The sequence below is a fragment of the Falco naumanni genome, chromosome 7 (assembly GCF_017639655.2).
Source record: "Falco naumanni isolate bFalNau1 chromosome 7, bFalNau1.pat, whole genome shotgun sequence".
NCBI lineage: Eukaryota > Metazoa > Chordata > Aves > Falconiformes > Falconidae > Falco > Falco naumanni.
The window spans coordinates 63,431,554-63,451,390 of record NC_054060.1 but is presented as its reverse complement, the minus strand read 5'-3'; the positions used below and the strand labels follow the sequence as shown (position 1 = coordinate 63,451,390).

General features: G+C 41.0%; 1 protein-coding gene across 7 annotated transcripts in view; it reads right to left on the bottom strand.

Moving 5' to 3' along the window:
* The window catches only part of LIN52 (lin-52 DREAM MuvB core complex component), a 62,038-nt gene extending 42,355 nt beyond the window's left edge, over positions 1-19,683 (bottom strand). For 3 of the 7 annotated variants that reach the window (XR_005828964.1, XM_040601536.1, XM_040601535.1), the window contains exons 1-5: positions 19,559-19,683; positions 19,392-19,466; positions 19,200-19,237; positions 18,657-18,723; positions 17,327-17,410 (exon numbers count right to left, since the gene is read on the bottom strand). Coding sequence is in view for 6 of the 7 variants with exons in the window: in XM_040601536.1 (XP_040457470.1) it covers positions 17,327-17,410; positions 18,657-18,723; positions 19,200-19,237; positions 19,392-19,466; positions 19,559-19,577 (283 nt within the window). In the remaining variant the exon portion in view is untranslated. Of the gene's footprint in view, positions 1-9,439; positions 9,475-10,974; positions 15,457-17,326; positions 17,411-18,656; positions 18,724-19,199; positions 19,238-19,391; positions 19,467-19,558 lie in introns of those variants that run through there. The other 4 variants (XM_040601541.1, XM_040601539.1, XM_040601540.1 and 1 more) reach the window with 4 other exon arrangements.
* Between the last annotated feature and the right edge of the window lie 154 nt (positions 19,684-19,837).

The window sequence follows — 19,837 nt, the reverse complement described above, 5'->3', positions numbered from 1 at the left end:
AAAATTAGACACTAATTGCATTTGCTGTATTTTGCTGATGACAATAGGATAGTATTTGCCAAAAAAAAGTATTACGAGTTCTTTAACTACCAACAGGTTGTTAAGACCTTTGTCATGCAATTCATTGGAAACGTAACATTTCCAACTGCAGAGAGCCCTCTAGAGCTACCACAGGATAACAGTTCAGCAGCCCACCGGGAGAAGGGCACCAACACCACTTTATTGCAACACTTGGGCTCTTCACAGATTCCCCTCCAGCTATCAGATCAAACCTGATTTTACCAGGTTCAGAAGAACAGAGATTAAACCCTACAGTCACAATTTCGGACTAATGTCTGTTGAATTGCCACTGAACCTAAAAAACTAAAATGTAACGATAGGTTTCAGAGGCATTGTGCAAGGACTTAAAAGACAGACTTGTACTAGTTATGAAATAGATCTTTGCAAAATCACCAAATATCTGGAAAGCCAGATTTTACATGACAGTGTATACTCACACCAAAATAATTGGCACTTTGTGCAGTTTAAACGCTATTTGGATATATGTCTCCTAGCACAGAAAGCTCTCCATAAGGAAATGCTCTATCAGTGTAAAATAATTTCGACACAGAAGATAAATTCTGCTGAACTTTACCACAATAAGCTTCACCAGCTTTCACTACAAGTGCTCAAAACAGAACCCAAGCAAAATCTGTTTAACTGGTTATTAGACACTTCTCAGTTGCCACCACTCCTGCGCCTGCACTGTAGCAACTCATCAGTAAAAATACCTCCTTAAAATTAAATTATGAACTGACAATCTCTACTTATGCAGCACGGAGTTTCCTATTCCCCTCTCCCCAATTACAGTAAAGAGTTGTAACATAAATCACAGGAAAATAACTGAACTATATCCTTTAGCTCTACTGTCAAGACTTACAACTGTGAGAAGCAGTAAGCACAACTTTATTCTCTCCTCATTGTGATCAAAAATTTCTGCAAGAATAAAATTTCTGAAAGAATAAACCCACCCATTTTCTCAGAACCAAAACCCATCAATACATAACATTTTGGGACTGACAACTGAATTACAGCATGCCAACCACAGGTTTGGTTCCACATTTTAAGAGCTTAAGTTAACCACTGAAAGTTATGAGCTTAACTTTCTGTATGTTAATTCATCAGGCTTAATTATGATACCAGTTTGCAGCGTGCTCAGGGAACAACAATCTCTTGGACACTTTAAAGAACCCACAAACAGCCTTCAAACATGCTTTCATGGGCAAGTATAAAGTAATGTTTTATTACCAAAATAAATTTCTAAGAGCCAGCACTTCACTAGAGGGGGGAGGTGAAGAACAAACTTGCAATGAATATGATGAGAAGAGGTAGTATGTTTACTCTGCTGGCAACGGCATTAAGCACCCTTTTTTGATCTCCAGCTAGAACTCAAAAACCACAGCAAAACGCTCCTGTACAGATGGAGACGATCCAAAATGTCTCAGCACCTGGCCAAATTCACATTAGGATTAACAATTCACAATTAGGATTTTTAATAGTGAAGTAAGCAATAGGTATGCAGTAAATTCTCCATCACTATTGATTTGGTTTAGTGAGGCAGGATTATTTTTTTTTTTTCTAAAAAAGACAGTTTTTAAACGAGGGAATTCAGGCCAGAAATTGATTCAAAGCAGCCTCCTAGCCACATGATCAAAATTTTTCTTGTGACTTTCTAAACTGTAGTTCTTTCCCACAGCTCAGGCTAGGTCTCATTTACTGGCTCCATTTCCTAGAGTGGCCTTTTAGGATGCTCTGAAAGCGTTGGAAATAACTGATCTCTTTAAATTCTAGTCTTCTCAGAAGATTGCCCTTAGGCCTGAAACCAAATAGACTTATATTTACAGAGTAACATATGAATAAGAGCAACAAAACACTGTTTTCAACACTCAGATCTATAAAGTGGCTGGAACTAATTAGTATGATCCATTTTAACTTATCCTGAACTTACTAAGATATTTTATGTTGACTTGAGAGGGGCCTGAACTGAGTCATCTAAATACAGAGCTGAAACAAAAATTAGACTTAGTATCAAAAAATGAGGTTTGTTCCCTTTCCCTCCCTGCACATTTCTGTCCTACCATCTGACCTCTGTTCCCTATCTCTTACCTGTTCCATAGTCTCATGATCAACCCAGTATCAAAAACCCTACCTTCAGCCAGTCTATCCTTTTATCTCACAGTATTACGCAATTGCTACGTATCTGGTAAATATATACTTCCAAGCACCCTTAACAACTAGGATGAACAAAATGTTTTCCATTTGGCAAGGTCTCCTCTTTCCTATCTCTTTTCCAAGCTCCCTGTGTTGGTCACTCAGCTCTGTGAATAAATCCATTTCCCCCTCACAGCTTCCTCAAGCAGTAGCAACATGAATTTCACCCTTACTCTGTCCAAGCCAGCACTAAGCCAGAGGAGACCTGTTATTTTTACTCTATAGACTCTTAGAAAAGACCAGCCTTATAAGCAGCAAAGTAAGCCACAAGAGCTCTCAGTCCAGTACAGTATCACACCAGGTCCAATTAATACATGAGAAGCCCTTTTATAGCCATTAAAGTTAGATTTGTTTAATGAAAAAGAAATAATAATTAAAAAAAAACATCAACCCCAGAGCAACAATGAAATTGACCTAAAGAAATCTGTAAGAGGAAATAAAGGCAAAGCAACATTGCAAGGAGACAGTGTCTTACATTATTAGACTAATAGATATAGCTGGGGAGGAAATGCAAGCTTCCATGCACTCAAGTTAGTAGCTCTTTAATTAAAAAACATATGACATTATATTGTTAAATTTAACAAGATCCTGAAAAGTATTACACAGAAATGTAGAAATAGGTATATTTTCAATAGACAGAGCTATAGAAGCTTCAGGTTTCTGGGAATACACCAGCTGCAGTTGGGGAGGGTTGGCAAGAAACCTCCCTTTGCCTGCTCCTCTGCAGTTGTGCAGGACAGCAAGTACCTCTCACCCTGGCAAAGTCCGCTGTCGGGGGCAACATACTACAAGAGTACTGGTCTGAGTATGGCAGTTCTCATGGTCCTGTTAAAAGCTGCTTCCTGAATTGATATAATGTTATGATCTATGCTATTACTGGCCGAAAACATTAATTTAACTCAATTAGTTGTTTCACCTGCCAATCCCAACACAGCACTTAAGCCAAACCAAAACAAAACCCAACAAAAAACACTCCCCCTACACAACATGCTATCCTTGAAGTCAGGAGTGCAGTTCCCTGTTCCAGCTATTTTTATATCAAGCTCACCGCTATATTCACCAATGCCATTTTAATGCAGAAAATTCTCAGAGAAAAAAAATATCACTGTTTTATATAGATCAGTCACTTCTCTGTCCTAAACCCCCAAAAGCCCATGGCCGTAAACTCCAGTCCTGTTGGGACACATGGATGTGCTACATTTTTATAAGAGTTTTATTCTATCTTACATCCAGTTTTCAGTGCCTAACAAACTGCAAATAGCTATCGTTACCTCCATGCTATTAATACCAGTAAATCTTTGATATTCTGAAATAAAGCTATTGCCTTCTTTTACAATCAAGTACAATGTCCATGCATCAAGGATCGTTATTATAGAAGACGGGGCTTAGACATAAAACAAAAGGTATGTGCAAGTGACATCAGTTGTACGTGCCTGTGCAGAGACACTGAGCAGACCCCCACCAAGACCCTCAGAGGGGAGCAAGAACACACAGCCATCCTCATTAGAAACACATCAGGGCAGTAAACTACATGTGTAAACCAGGGTCATAGCAGAGTTCTCAGCTTTTTCCCTTCCCCCATAAAATGTGTATTTCTGCAGGAGATATATGGGAACTAGTTATGAAAGTCAAGCAATTAAAAAGCATTTCTGAGGTATTCATGGGACTGTACCAGCCACAAGTGCCTGACAGCTCTACGCGTGTGCAGGTCCCTGGAGAGCCATCACACTTCAATTACTATCACTAACATTAGTCATTATCAGGCTGGCTTCAGTCCCTGGGGAAGGCAGCTTGTGATGACAATATCCAGCCTCTCCTTGTAAAACAATTCATTAGGCAAAGCGGAACAGCTGGGGCAGCCACGTGGAGGTCTGCAGAGTGGCCGCCCCACCGGGACCTCCAGCCCCCCTCTTCCTTTTGGAGAGGGGCTGCCACCGCCCCCATGACAGCTGTAAAAGCCTCTGGGGACACTTCAGGTTTAATCAGTGCTCCTTATACTCAGGGGAAGCATTTGATTGCAAACTTAAACTAATGGCACTCAGAAGGTTACAACAATCATCAGATAAGAGGCTTTAGGGCATTTTTATCTTGTTCTAATGCTCACAAGTTAATGAGGCAATAAGAGACAGATACTATCAGACCTGGTCTAGCAACATTATACAGCCGGGATGTTCAGAGCTGCATTTATTGGGGATGCAAGAGGTAAGGTGGCAAGTCCGTTACTGATCTTCCAGAAGACTTCATGCTCAGAACAACTGAAACCACTCAAATCAACAAAATACCAGATGAGTTTTTCATATAGCCTTGTATGCATTATCACCTGCTTCAAAACAGAAAACTGAAAAGGAATATAGCAATAACCCACCGACCTACATTCAGTCTATTTGACAAATACAGTGTATTTCCTTTCTCAAAGCACAAACGCTTGCTGAATGAAACAGTGACATTGATCCTTACATACTGAGTAATTCCACTGACTCTGAGCTAGCAGTGCAAACATGCCACCAAACAGGTAGATAATCCCTGGTATTAGTATGGATACATACTAGTAATTTTTAACCTTTACACTGCTTGCAAATAAAGATATTTTTATATATAAAGTCTGTAAACAGCCGAGACAAACCTTGCTTTTCTTTTTTTTAGTTACCCTGCTTGGGTCCCAGGCTGAAAAGCACTTGATATTGAGATCTGTTTGTTTCATCACCACATTCTCATTTTACTTCTACTGACGACATACACAATATTCTAATGATGCCTTCCTGTGGCATGTAATAGCTGCAAGCAGGGGACAACAACAAACAGCATACAGGATAGGATACTTAACGATAAAGGCTTTATATGCTGTTTTTTAAAAATCTGTGATTTTTTCCAATGTCTTGTAAAAGAAAGTTAACATGAACTCCACCACACAATTAGGGAAATAGGGAGGGACACACGAGAAGGCAAATAAACCAATCAAGCAGAACAGTGGTAGTGCCAGAAACTGATCCAAGGTCTCCATAATCTAGTGCGATTGTCAGTAGAATCAGCTGCGGCTCTGCAAATAGGTCCAGCTACCCACACTGTGGAAGAAAATGCTCTCTTCACTCCTGCCACAAGCCAAAATTTACAGGAAAACATTTCAGACAGAGGTGATACACACATAATCTTTCCAATATTTGTAAATACAGAGGAAATAGTCTATTAACACAGAACAAGTGAGAAAGTTTTAATTGGATAAAGGTTAGTATAGATGGCGAAAGAAGGTTAAATATTAAGTACAGACCAGTTGCAAAGGTTTGAGAGTCCCTACCAGAGCATCTCCTGAGATTTGTTTAGCATTTCTGTGTTTTTAAACCGTAATGGAAAAATGCACATAACCTTATGCTTGATCAAACTTTTCCCCATCCTCAATTCCTCCACTGACAGTAGTCTACAAGTTATCCTGTCAGAATGAGAGTAGCAAAAAATAGGCTTCTGACAGTATAATGTAAGAACATTTTGTTTGTAGTCATGTTTCTTTCTGTGCCAAGCATGTGGCAGGTAGAAATGCTTTAATGTGACAGCCCATTCCTTTACTCTCATGGCTAAAAGCTCCTCCGTCAAGCCCCACTGACCCCCTGCTTGTCTAGACAGATGATGGTGGTTTCACTGTTCATTTCAGCCAAGACACACAAGAACCTCTGTGTATGTTGAGGACTATTCTCTTCCTCTGCCTAAAGAATGACGCTGAATGGACTACATCTCCCTACACAGAAAAACAGGTTCCCCAGCCCAAGTTGCATAGACTCATCACCTCTGTGGATGGAAGTATTTAGAAGTCAGTCCATTCATCAACCCCAAAAAACACGAAAGCCATCACTGCAATACAAGAATCCTTGTGTTTCTAGCTCCTCATCAGGTAGCTCACATTTAGGCAGACCATGGAGTTGTACCTGAGGTCTCCTGCTTAAAGCCCATGAGCGGAACCAGCTGTTCGGTGCTGTGTTCAGCTGAGGTTGGGGAATGCAAGCTTTGAATGAACTTACTTCTAGAAATGACCTTAGACCACAGAATCATCAAATCACTGGATGATCTGAGTTACAACAGCTCAGGAGGTCTCCTACTCAAAGCAGCGTTGATTATGGGGTCAGATCACGTTGCTCAAGTTATTTATTCAGTCAGGTCTGGAAAACTTCCAACAGAGACTGCACAACCACCCTGGTGGCTGCACATGTTACACTGCTTGACTGACCAGTGCTAATATTCCAGATGTCCTCACAAAGCACAAATTACTGCTTTGAGTAGCATAGCAAAAATCCTGCAAAAGCTAACGGTGATGGATCAGATGAATGATTTCAGTCTTCAAAGTAGTTTGGTCAGTTAGTCTCCAGATTAATCAGATCTATTCCTCTTCTTCTCCACCGACACTGAAAAGGCTCCCTTTCTCTTAGCTGATCTATATCAGCCTTCACTCTTATCAATATAAATTCAGCTCCTCTTTTCCAGAAAGGATCAAATTATTGCAGCATTTCTTCCTACTACTGAACAAAGTATAGGAGTCAAAGAGGACTTTCAGAAGAGACATATTTATGAAAGGAATACTAGGGTATAACACAAATGTTTTGCGTGGGTTTCTCTCTTTTTTTGGTGGGGGTGTGTGTGTGTGTGTTTGGTTTGGTTTGATTTTAATAAAGTAAGTCATACATCCTGGTTGAAGTACTCAGGTCACCTTTGTTTTAACAAAATTGGATCCACAAACTAGGCATGGGGATATAGAAAAAGAGAGGAGGAAGATAAGAGAAAAGGAAAAAAGACAGACCTTTCAATAAAGATCAGGTAAAAAGCATCTCATGGTAACTCAGCTTTTATTTGGCTGTTGTGTTGAGCATCACTCATTAAGATCAACAGCAGTTTTAAGGGCACAGTTAATCTGCCAGCTATTGGGCCACTTAGCACATGGACCTTATACTTAACTTTGGAAACTCCGTTACCCCAGCTAGATGGATGCTGCCTAACATTTGAAAAGCTATTTCCAACATCAGGCTCCAGAATTAACAACCATGCAATGGCAGATGTCATCTTAGCATTTCTAACACTCATACATCTATGCACATTTAAAAGCTATCTATACCATCACGGTGTTTACATTGTTTACGATAATCTCCCTTCTGTAAAAGGTGTCCAGCAGACTTAGAAAAATTCAATCAACTGCATTTGGTGGTCTCAATGCATACCTGACATAACGGAAATAATTCTGTGAGAAAACAATTACCTTATTACTGTGACAAAAAATTAGTAAGTCACAGGAAAAAAAAACCACAAACAACCCCCCAAACTATATCATCTAAAGAAAGGAGATTCCACGTACACAAATATCAACAACAGGCATCAAACAGAAAATAAAAGCAAAGAGAAATTGCAGAAGTTTGAACTTTTGACACATTTAGGAGAGTTTTAGAGGTTTTTTCCCCCTTTCTCAAACTCCAATAGTATATACCTCCTGCAGCAAGCAGAGTCATCAGTGCCTGGAGGCTAGGATGCTGTATTAGTACTCGCCATCGAAATCCACAACAGCACTTTCCCCTCAGAGTAAGGGAGGGGGAAGAAGGTGAAGATGCAGAAATTTCTTGAAGCTTAGAGAAATATTTATTCTACTTCACCAGCAGACAGAAAACACCCTAAGGATCCATGCAGTATTTTTTCCATATATGACAGTTACCTAGATACAGCATTTGTTTTATGGTAAGAATGCACAATTTATGCATATGGGTAGTATCACATTTGATATCATCAGTAGACTGCATCTCCTTGATTTTGTATTTAAGCACAGTCTGGACCTCCTTTTTTTTTTTTTCCTTCACAGAGAGGGCAACACAACCACACACCCACTTATTTTAAAAAAAACAATAGCAGCCAAGGTCCAGACTCAATTTCTACCCTCACCATCACAACCTAATCTCCTGGCAAGTTAATGCAAATCAAAGTGAACACTTCTCTGACACTGGTAGCAAAGCGTGTTCCTCTCCCAAGAGAGACCTGTAAAACAGGACAGTCACTGACAGCAGTACAATTACTGACACAGATACAGACTTTATGGACATGTTTATCTCTGCTGTAAATCCACACTCTCTCTCCACTCCGATTCATGAGTCATAAAGAAATTGCAGATAATGAAAAAGTTGGAGAAATTTACAGCGTGTCGGAAACCTCAGACAGCCAGAAGAAATTAAAGAGCTGACTGAGGATAAATCACACAGGTACAATTAAAACTTCCTATACCTTCTTCACTTCCAAACCAGGGCACAAGCCAATGGAGATGATGAAAAGTTGAGGTCATGACTCCTCTGACTGTAATCATTTCTTAACTACCTACATGTCAAAATTAGCCAATTCACAGATCACATATGAATGGCAATTTCAAGCCGGCATTCTGATGTCTCGCTCTTCCAACAGGAGCTGCCCCAGAAGAATCCTGCCTGTAAATAAGCCACCCAGTGAGCAGGATAAGGTAAGGTGATTTCATCGTCCCTCTGCAGATGCAGAGTATCTCTTACCATAGCGCTGTGCATTAAAATGAAGAAGCAGATGTACAGTGTGGGAGGAGGGTATAAAGAGAATCAGGAGAAAGGCCAAGGTTTCACCTAGGAATCATGGCAGCTTGGACATCACAGTGACAGGGCCATATAAACACCTGAACAGACAACGTAAACGGTCTTTTCACCTCTCTGAAGCAATCAAATAAGGACCAAGAATTACTATGAATGAAAACTGAAAAGAGCCTCCATATTTTTTCCTACTAAGGAAACAAACACAACCATTTCAACTGATTGTGTAGTTCCTGAAAATCTCCGTGATCATCTCCTAATCCACAAATGAACAAACCAAAATTTGACACATTTTCTTGGAGAAGTCTACTAACTCTGCTAAGTAACTCCTTAAGCTAACTTCATATTACAGAAATCCAGTGTCCAAAGAGCATAATTTTGTTGTCCAGCTATAAAACTCTGCCTTCAAGCTTTGAAGCACATGAAGTATACTGTTGCGCATAAAGTCCTTGCCAAACACAGTACTAAATAACAAAATAAGGGAGAAATATGCTTTCAGGCAAAACTGAAGCACGATGAAGATTCATTCAGCAAGGCAGGGAATGTAGAAACGAAACAAGAAAAAAACCCAGTTGCTACAAAGAAAATTCTAAGCAGAGCAAAAATAACTGAAGTACACGTACCTCAATCTGCTTCCCCCTATGCAGGACAGCTCATCCTGCAAGAGTAAATAAACCGTGTATTTTAAGTTTAAGGACATAACGAGCACTAGACTCAGCATACAATGTTCTCTTCCAAGCCAAGCATATTTAGAACAATGTAGGTGACTCCGAAACATATTTTCTTTCTTCTTGTTTCAAAGTAATAAAGATATACTAGTGCTAGAAGCACTATAATTCTGGAGGTGCCGGCTTTTAGAAAAGGCAAAGTGAGCATCCTCCTTACTCGTTTGTCAGCAGTCAAGATGTTAAGAACACTGCTATATCCTTCTAATAACTGGCACTGAGACCTTACTGCTGTGGGATCTAGATCTGGATCCACATTACATGATCCTCTTTCACCTTATTTTCTTCTTCCCTCTCTAAAAGTCAGTTCTCCAGCTCCACCACAACACTTTAGGTAGTCTATTTCACCAAGGAAATAAGGAAAGAGTTAATGTTCAGGAAAGGGTCTGCTCTTCTACATAGATTCTAAACCACCATTTTGGCTAACAAGAAGCCACAAAACAAAACAATCCAGTTCACTTTTTCAAGCATCTTCCCAGACTGTGGGGTGGACATACAACTTTTACTAAAATGGACCAAGAGGTTTCAGAAGACACCTTGAGACAGACACCCCACTGACACCCTGAATATTAAACAACTCTTTACTTACACACACCTGTTGATATGTTGATTTCCTACAAATTTAAGAATCTGAAACATTTTGTTACAAACAAGTGTATATACAGACCAGAAAAGGCACTAGGCAACCGTACTGCAGGAAGGGGGGGAGGCGGGAGGGGCATGTTCACAAACATAAAGTAAAGGTTCTGAGCTTAAAAAGCATTTGCTGATTGACTCAGGACTAAAGAAAAAGCAGTTACAGTCAGGATATATTTTTATCTGATCAATTACATCTTTGATGCAAGCCTATTTGGGTATGAAGTCCAGGTGTTTTGCATGGAGCCTAAAGGCTGCCTGTCGGCACTACCTGTAGACACTCCCTAGAAAAGACAATCCACTACAGAAGAGAGACATTTCCGTAAGTGGATAGATACATTGTCCTCCCTCCTTTACTTACTTTGATTCCAATTCAACAACTTACACAAAAGTTCAAGTTTAGTAACTGTCAGGCCCTGTTTTTCAGTTTAATAGGCAATACAAGTTCAGTCCACCAAAGATGGAGCCCCTGATTTAAACATAACCTGCCTACAATCAGCATCAAAAAAGGAAGGCAAAAAATTTAAAAATAACCAACCACCCAATGAGTGAGTTCACATTCTACCATGTAGGGAAGAGATAGCCTAGCTTTGAAATTATCCATGTCAAGAGTAGCCTGCAAGGATCATAGGCAGAACTAGTATGTGTTTTTCAAAATATGCTACAGTTAAATCCTGCTTAAGGAAAAAGATGAACTGCTCTGCCCCTCCGAACCTACAAAAAGCTGAACTTGCAGGCAAGAGATCACGATAGACAGCATAGAGAGAAATGAAAAACCAAAGACTACCAATCTGAGAAAGAATGGCAATCTGTAAATAGGTTGGAGTTCAGAAGGACTCCTTTATGATTTTCCAGAAATTTCAGAGGCTGCTGAGGCTGCAGAGGACTACAATTCACAACCAAGGACAGCTTAACTTGGGAGCAAGGTAGCTGTTCCTCATTCACGCACCTATCTGTCTCCTGCTGTCTCTGGAAGGGTCTCTCCATTACAGGGACACCTCAGTGATTTCTGGTAGCAGTTTGCTTAACTACCATGCAGTATAGCCTATTACTAAAATAAATAAACAAACAAAAAAAAGCCACTGTCAAACAAAAGGTCCACCACTTTGACATGCCGATGGCAAACGCATATAGGAAAGCACAAGAGCAGGGAAGCACACAGCTGTACCTGCCTCGTAATCTTTCCCAGTTTTCTGCATCTCCAAGATTTCCAAACCACTGGTGACTTTTCTGTAGTTGGACACTCTTGATGGATTTATCTTCCAATAATTTATCTCATTTATTAAGCGAGATAAACTCCATGCCCACAACCTCCAGTGGCGATGAGTTCAGAATTTAATGCACACTGCAAGTATCTCCCCATGTCTGTCCTGACTCCCGTACTACGAGAAACAGAGAAGAGCCACTCTGCATTAATCAGTTTTACAGATCTTTTTCACATACTGCACCAGTTGTCTCTCTCCAGGCTAAAAACTCCTAGTCATTTACTCATTCTTCCTATTAACAAAAATTATCACTGATGGACTAAACCCTGACTGACTTTTCCTTTATCAGTCTGTGCTGCTAAAAGATGGGCAACTTTTTGCTGCTCACCTGACATCTCCCAGATCATCCAGGTCTAATTCTTGGGCCCTTGATAGCTAGCATCAAATAGCTCTTTCACTGTACCCTTAGTATTTAATTTGCTTGAAAACATAAGGAAAACAAATCAGCATCACAAAGAAAACAGAAGCAAAGGCTAGAGTCCAGTGAAAGCCAGGGCACACAAAACTATGGGAGGCTATAAATAGGGAGACTTGGTTGAGCATGTTCAGTAACTGTCGCGTTGCTCTTGAGCGTGAGGATTTGACGCTGGATAACAGCCATTCTTACGATCCTAATTTTACAGGAGGAAAAGCACAAAACAGCTTCAACTCCAAATAAAAATTCACTTTAACATAAGAGAGCAGACTAGCAGAAGTCACTGACAAGGAAATTACAAATGGTATTCACGTATATGGGGTCAGTTATCCCAAATTTTCTAACATTTAAGGCAGATACTGCACAAAAGTCCCATCATCTCCACAAACATATGTGCTTAAAAAGACCAGGCTTTTCAGGAGGTCTTGCACTAGTGATATCATCAAAGCTATAATGTGATAACTTAGCAGCCAGATAAAATCTCACTGATGCCAGAGAGTTTGTAAGTATGGTTGTGATACCAGATATAAACACACCCACACACATTTTAGGACTTCTGAACCAGCATAGCAGGTCATAGCAGGTGTTATCTGAATAATAACAGAGATTCACAGGGAGGTGACAGCAAGGCCTTTAGAAAGTCCCTGGACAACCATATTCCTTCGGTGACATGGTGCTTTACCTGCTTCCCCATCCTACCCATCTGTTACTTTTACACATAGGTTTGTTCCAAAGTTTAGGAAAAAAAATAGTTGGTTTTTTTTTTAAGAAAATGTATTTTTCTCTGTAGTTCAGATACACCTCTCTGTCTATGTATGCTCAAAGGGATGACACAGCAGATCTTTAAAAGTAACCGCAGTCAAGAATAATAAAAACCTCTTAACACCAAGTTAAGTTTGCTTACTAGCAACGTATGCACTTCCCAGAGCTGTTAGCTCATGAAACCAAGAGTTTAACAATCTCCTAAAGTCAACTTTGACTCAGTTGCTGTGAATGGGTCATAGAAGTGGAAAAACTGAGCTGGGTATCTAGATTTGCAGTTATTTACACAAACTGTTTTGAAACTTGCTGCTTTGTGGGCCACAAACATTGAGTCAGGATCTGTGACTGGGTTCCCAGGTAACAACTACCTCCCACCTGCTTGCCACATCAGCTGGGGTCTTCTCATTCTGCAGTGCTTACTACCCTGCTCCAGGCAAAGCTGGAGGGACATGGGGAGTGAAAGAGCCCGTAACAAGGCAATATGCCTACACCTTCTCTTTTTCTAGACTTCTGCCAACAGCAGAGATGAGACTCACTGGCTGTAGCTCACATTCAGCAGTGATACTATACCTCCCAAAGTCACCCTAACTACATGAACCAAAAGTAGGTGTGTTCATTGAGCCCCGTCTCTTCTCCCACCCTTACAATACCCACCCACATTAACAGGGACAAAAAAATCCACACAAGGAAGGATTTTAATACTAAACATGGTTTTGATGTATTTTAACCAATAAAATAACTCTTTAACAGAAGGAAAATAGAAGCTCTTCCAAGAGCACTAAAGCAAAGAGAAAAGCAGTAACAAGCAAGAGGGCAAGGTAGAATTTTGCATAGCTTAAAAAGGAGGCAAGGAAACACAAGCTGAGACCTCGGAAGAGATGTTGAAAACAATTTATTTTTAAAAGATTTTACTATGATTATTGTTATTATTATCGATATGAGGTCCTGAGCATGGAAGCTGCTGGAGAACTCCAGAACCACCCTGTAGCAAAGAATAAATACACAAACCGGAGATCTAAGATAGCCTATTCTTTAAGAGGAGAGTAAAAATAAAAAATTAAAAATTAAATCATTGGCTCATGCTACAAAAATCCTGCTTCATTCAGGGAAGGCTATCCTTGAGATGAATTCTGTGCTAAGGAACGGAAGAATATTCTGCAAGGAACAGACATGAGTGAGCAAGAACCCACCTACTAGCATGCTAGGATGACAGCTGAAGAAGAGAGTCCCCATGATCACCTTGGAGATGCTTTCTGATCCACAACAAAGGTGTTCAAAGTCATCAGCAAATTAAAAGGTGCAAATAAGAAATGCTGATTTATGTGATCTACCCCATCTTTTATTGGCAGTTTAATGGCCTGCACCTTAGTAAAAGGGAAGTGGAAGTACAGGAGACCATACAGCCACCAGTCAGAAATATATTTTCTAAAAAGCATTATCCATTTAGTTAAAAAAAAAAAAATAGAAATAACAAAGTTGCAAAATATCCACCAAACAGAAGCCTTCTTAAACTGGAAAGATAAAACAACACTAAAAATATGCAATTTATTTTGTCTGAATAGACACTAAATGTATTAGGTACTACTGAAGCTAGAAGAATTGGACACATGCCTGGACAGCTCGACAGTTACCTTATTCAGAAAGAAGTGACTGAACCCTCAGGCAGGGAGGAGGGAACTGGCATTATCAAAAATGGCATTAACCACTTCAGTTGTCAAAGGCCTCCTTTGATATTATCATGCCACATTCTCAGGCTGATGTGTTACCAGATAATGCTACTGCAGTCTAAACAGGTATGTGCTATACTGCACAAAAATCGTAACAGAGGGTAAGAAGCCTGACTCCTCAGATGCCCATATAAAATACCAGCTCTGTTAGCATTACACAGTGAATGTCATTCAGGCTGGAATCTCAGACTTTTAGCAGTAAAAGTCACCTCTGAAGTTTCTAGTTCACTGTTTTTTGAACTTATTGTTACAATCCAAGCACTGCAAGTCTATCCAGTTTCACCTGATAAAGAAACACTTTCACAAAACTCTGTGCTAAGATACAATTATTTAAATCACACAGGAATATAATGCTCAAAAGTGCAGACCAGTAAAATAGCAGCGACCCTAAAACTGGCTATTTTTAAAAGTGGAGGACAACTGTAAATCAAACCAGGTGTCAAACAAGCTGGAAAGAAAATCTAAGTTATATGTTAACAATTTAATTTAATTCACAGAAGCCATGGGATGTTCAACAAAATAGCCAGGGTTATAGAAAGTAAAGATAACCCTATGGGAAAAAGAGGGGAGAAGTCAGTTGTAAAGAACATAAATCTGTGAGAAGCAAGCAACTTGAACAGGAACTGAAAAATCCATGGCCAAAAAGTTAGGGACTTCAGGAATTATATACAATAAGAATGTGGAATCCAGGTAATAGTATTCAACCATTCCTAGATGAAAGCAGCAAAGATGGACAGAGCATTCAACACATTTGTTCCAAGTTTGTCAAGGGCCTGCTTATATAGAGAAAATAGTAAGACAGTTCACATGAATTTAAGGAACAGGGCCTGAATTCAGTATATTAATTTATCAAACTACATCATATCAAATCCATTGCTTAGATTTCAGCTGCAGTGTTGAAATAGTACTTTGATGAAAAAACTTTTCAAAAGGTACCCAGTCCCACACGTCACTTTGCCTAATGAATTCTAATGCAAAATTAACATTAAGTGTGCTGTGACGTGGTTCAGTAACAGACTCGCACCAAAATTACAAAGTCACTCGATAGATACATTTTGCCATGGAGCGCCCAGGAATCACTCTGGTCCTGCACAGCATTTCATCAGTAACCTAGATGAAAACAGAAGTCTTTGAAAATATAAAGGATTTGAGACACGATGTAGAAGAGGAGAGCTGGAAGGAAAAGTTGCTAACACAATGAGGCAGAAATGTTTCTCACTCTCAATACAGTTTGAAACGTATTGAAACGTTTGGAAATACTGTTAAAAAAGACAGTGCACGTTCAGAACAGGAACTATGTCACCAAAAACAATCTCAGGAAGAACTTCAGAGCATGACTGAACCGGTATGGTTTCATTATGAAGCAGCAAGGCTGCTGCGGGAAGCCTCATGCTGCCACCTGAAGGGGACGGGCAGCAGCGCCGTAATCATGACTTCAATTAACAGCCGAGTCAAAAGGGGACTTATTAAATTTCTATACACAAAGACATAATCAAATCCAATACCTCTGGACTAAAATCACAGCTTCCCTTAACTTTAATGAACAGATCTTTTGGGTTTTCCTTCTTGTTCTCTCACTTACCTAAGTCTGTAAAAGAAAAGAACTTAAAGACCGTATTAGGAAAAACAGTCCTCAGAAGCTCTGTTCAAACTCCGCACCTAATTTTCTGTGAAAATTTTCCTAAGATAAATTTATATTATGACAGACAAAGCATTCAATATATTACTGCTTAAAGGAAAATGCACTTCAGCAACAAGAAGTTACAAACATGGAGAGCTTTCATAAAGCTTGAAAACTCAAGGTTTCTGTTACTATAGACTAAAGGTTGTAACCGTTGGACCTCAGATTATTTCATTGTTCGCTCACTTTGTCTTCTTTCCCTATTTATTTGTTCTCAGTAAAAATAAACAGAAATGTAGGCAACAAATATTGCTAAGCAAACGACCATTTTGTTAGCTTTAATGTAACTCGGGCTCTGCTCGAACTCTCACTTAGCAGGACAAAGCTGTCTGGCATTTAAGCCTACAACTTAACTGACAAAGCCAGTCATCAGCCAATCTTTGTATTTGACACAGTTTTACATTATTATACTTTTAACTTCTACTTTGCTAAACTTAGTAAAATTAAAGAGGCTTAACAATCTGTTAACAAAGAAAGCATTAGGATATCCTAGGTTTACAGTCAGGAAGATTGTAAAGGTCTATTACTGCTTTTCTTTATCCACCGAAAAGAAGGTGGAAGACCTGTAAGTTTTAAAACTTCTGGTGCTTTGTGCAGCCCAAGAGCAACTGCAACTATGCTAGAGTAAAATCAGGAAAAGTTACACAGCAGTATGTACACGTAGCATTTAAAAGAAACAGAATACTCTTGAAATCCTCAAAGCTGCATCAACCTGTGAGTCCTAAATCCCATGATTAAAGCAGCTCCTTCTTCAAAGAAAACTGATAAAAACTGGCTGTTTTTAAGTGGGATGAAGGTCAAGTTTAGCACTCACCTTCTGCCACAACTGAGTATGGAAAAAATAACAGCTACATAAGCAGAAAACAGTATGAACACTAAGTGACAGGACAATCCTATATACAAGTGAGAGTTTCACTGCAGGGGCATGAAGTTCAGCTGAAGTACTGCCGCAAGTATTCTGAGAAATAGATTTAGCGTCTGAGTGGGAAATTAAGCAAAGTGACCTGATTTATCTAAGGCAACGTTAAGCCAGGAACAGAAGTCTATGTGCCATTAGGCAACACCAGTCTGACGTATGACCACTCGCTATTTCTGCTAAGATGCTTCCCCCATGCAGGTAAACTGTAAATTGGAGATGTAAGCTTGCTCTCTCATCAGGTTTTGGAAGGTCACTAACTGTGACTGTCAGACACTTGCCAATTCTACCAACACACTTTTCCAGCAACAAATGTACTATGATCACACGCTTTAGTGTGAAGATTTGCAATGCAGTCAGTTACATCTATGTACAGCACTCACATTCATCCAGTCCCAACTGATAAGCCAGATTCTGCAGACCACGAACTTTTTCCATCAGATTAGCTGTAGTGAGGCTCCCCAACTCTAAGAAGAAAGAAAAAGTGTCAATTTTAACACTGTCTACAGCCCTCTAGTGACTGCTTACCTGTTTACTACTTCACAGAGCACTTTCAAGTCATACTTCTGACAAGATCTATTTTGATGTTTGAAATTCAAACTGACGCCACCCCCAATTTTAACATACCAAGAGAAGACCAGTGTTCTCTACTAAAACAGACAGCCACAGACCTGGTCCATACTGTCATCCGCCACCACTGCAATGAGCAACTTGCCCCATATTTTGTAACCTCTTGTAAGTTCACATTGCTATGTGAACAAAAGAGTATGCAAAGGAATGGACTTGCTATACATGAATAATGCGCGTTTAAGCACATTTCTTGTAGCAAGTCAATTTGTCTCACTTTCACTTTGTAACAATTTATCTGGAATTCACATGAGAGGCAGAGCATGCTCAAGGATGTTTACTGCAAACTACTTGTTGTAACATGCAGCAATTATACATGTTAGCTAGCCCTCCTGTAACTTGATCGTACAGCCTTAACATTCAATTAGTGATCTTGGATGTATGAGTGAACAGGCATGCATAGAGAGTCTCTAAACAAGTCAATCAATATGTCTAGCTGCTCACCAAGTTTGACCAGCTGAGGGCCACCAAAAAATTCATGCCACTTCTCAAAATACAGGAGACACCCACTGCACTTATGCTCAAAATGAGCAGTTGTATTGTACATCATTTATTATCCTTTTCCCCCACCCTTTCATTATAACCTTTACTGTCATTATTGTTCTTTCATTTTTATTCTGTTTGAATTATTAAATTGTTCTTATCTCAACCCTCAAGTTTTATATTCCTTTTCGATTCTCCTCCCCATCCCTCTGGGTGGGGGGGGACCAAGCGAGCAGCTGCGTGGTGCTTGGTTGCCAGCCAGGTTAAACCACGACAGTCAAGAGAGGGGTAAGTGAGGTAACTGAACTATATGTAAGGTTACACTGCCTCAACTAATTCTTGCGTACTTGTCTCATAAAATCAACCAGCCACTGATATTTGAATATTCTCTTGGAGATAACTGGATTAATGAAAAATGTGTAAAATTAGCAAGACAAAGAGACTCCTGAGCTGGAGATTCTGCAAATGTGAGGGCTAAAGATCTGAGGCCGCACGGCCACCTTCAAGACGTTTAAAGAGGAAGTGTTTTAAACCTCTTAAGAGAGTACTAAATTCCCATCTGCATTGGCAACTAAACTTCCCACGCACAATGTCCATACTCACCCTTTAACATATCGATATCATCATTTTCTAATTCAGCCATCCACTTGGGAGGAGAACTTGTAATAGGCTGTTTTGAAAAAACCAAATGTTCATACAGAGACAAGTGTATTTTTAGAATTAGATAAAGAAGTGTGATCTCATATTGAAAACTACAAATAGCATTACACTGACCGCAAAAATATGAGAGTTACTGGTGCTCTGTAGAGGTGTTCTTATGTTTAGACTTGTTTTCTAGATTTCCCTGGACTTTTTGAGTTAAAAACAACATGCTCCCACCCACAAGCCAAAATCAGGATGAAAAGCGGAATTTCCTACAGATTAAAATGTATTTCTTCCAAGGTGTAACTCCCACATTAAGTTGCAGCAGGTATGAGATACATATATATGTAAGAGACACGCTAAACCCGAAAGGATCATGCTAGCATATACTGACGTTATAACTGAGATAGGTTTTACAGAGCAGAGACGTAAAGCCCACAAGAGGCGAGGGCAGCCCTGCCGCCCGGGGCAGGGGGAGGCTGGGGCCCAGCGGCGCTCACTCACGCTTTTGAAGGAGGCGGCGAACTCGGCGACGCCGGGCACTGGGGAGAGAAAACGAACGGTGAGGGGGGTGAGGGCCTCGGGTGGCAGCACTCAGCCCCTGCCCCGGCCTGGCCCAGCCCCTGCGGGCCCAGCCTGCGCAGCTGCCTCCCCCCCCCGCCCCCGTCAGAGCGGCCGCGGCCCCGCCACGCTTACGCTGCTCGGGCCACAGGTCCGGCGAGGCGCGGTCCAGCTTCTCGAAGCTCAGCAGCGAGGCCTCCAGGTCGGCGCCTGCAACAGAGACGGGGTGTGAGGCCCGGCCCAGGCCCCGCCGGCGGCAGCGGGACCGGCAGCGGGAGCGGCGCGGCCTACCGGCGCCTTACCGTCCGCGGGAGCCGCCATCGCGCCCGCCTCACGTGACACGCCGCCGCCGCTCGCGGGACACGCGACCCCCCCGCCTCAGCACGTGATCCCACCCTCGCGGCCGCGCCCACGCGGCAGAGGAGGGACAAACCCCCCGCCCGCCCACGACCCCCACGCGTCGCTCTCGACGCCACCGCCAGGAGGCGTCGCCGCCGGGCGCCGCTCGGCCAATCCGGGCTCTGACGCTCGGTGGGCGGCTGAGCTCTGGCGGCCAATCCACGGCCCGGCGCGGGAGGGGG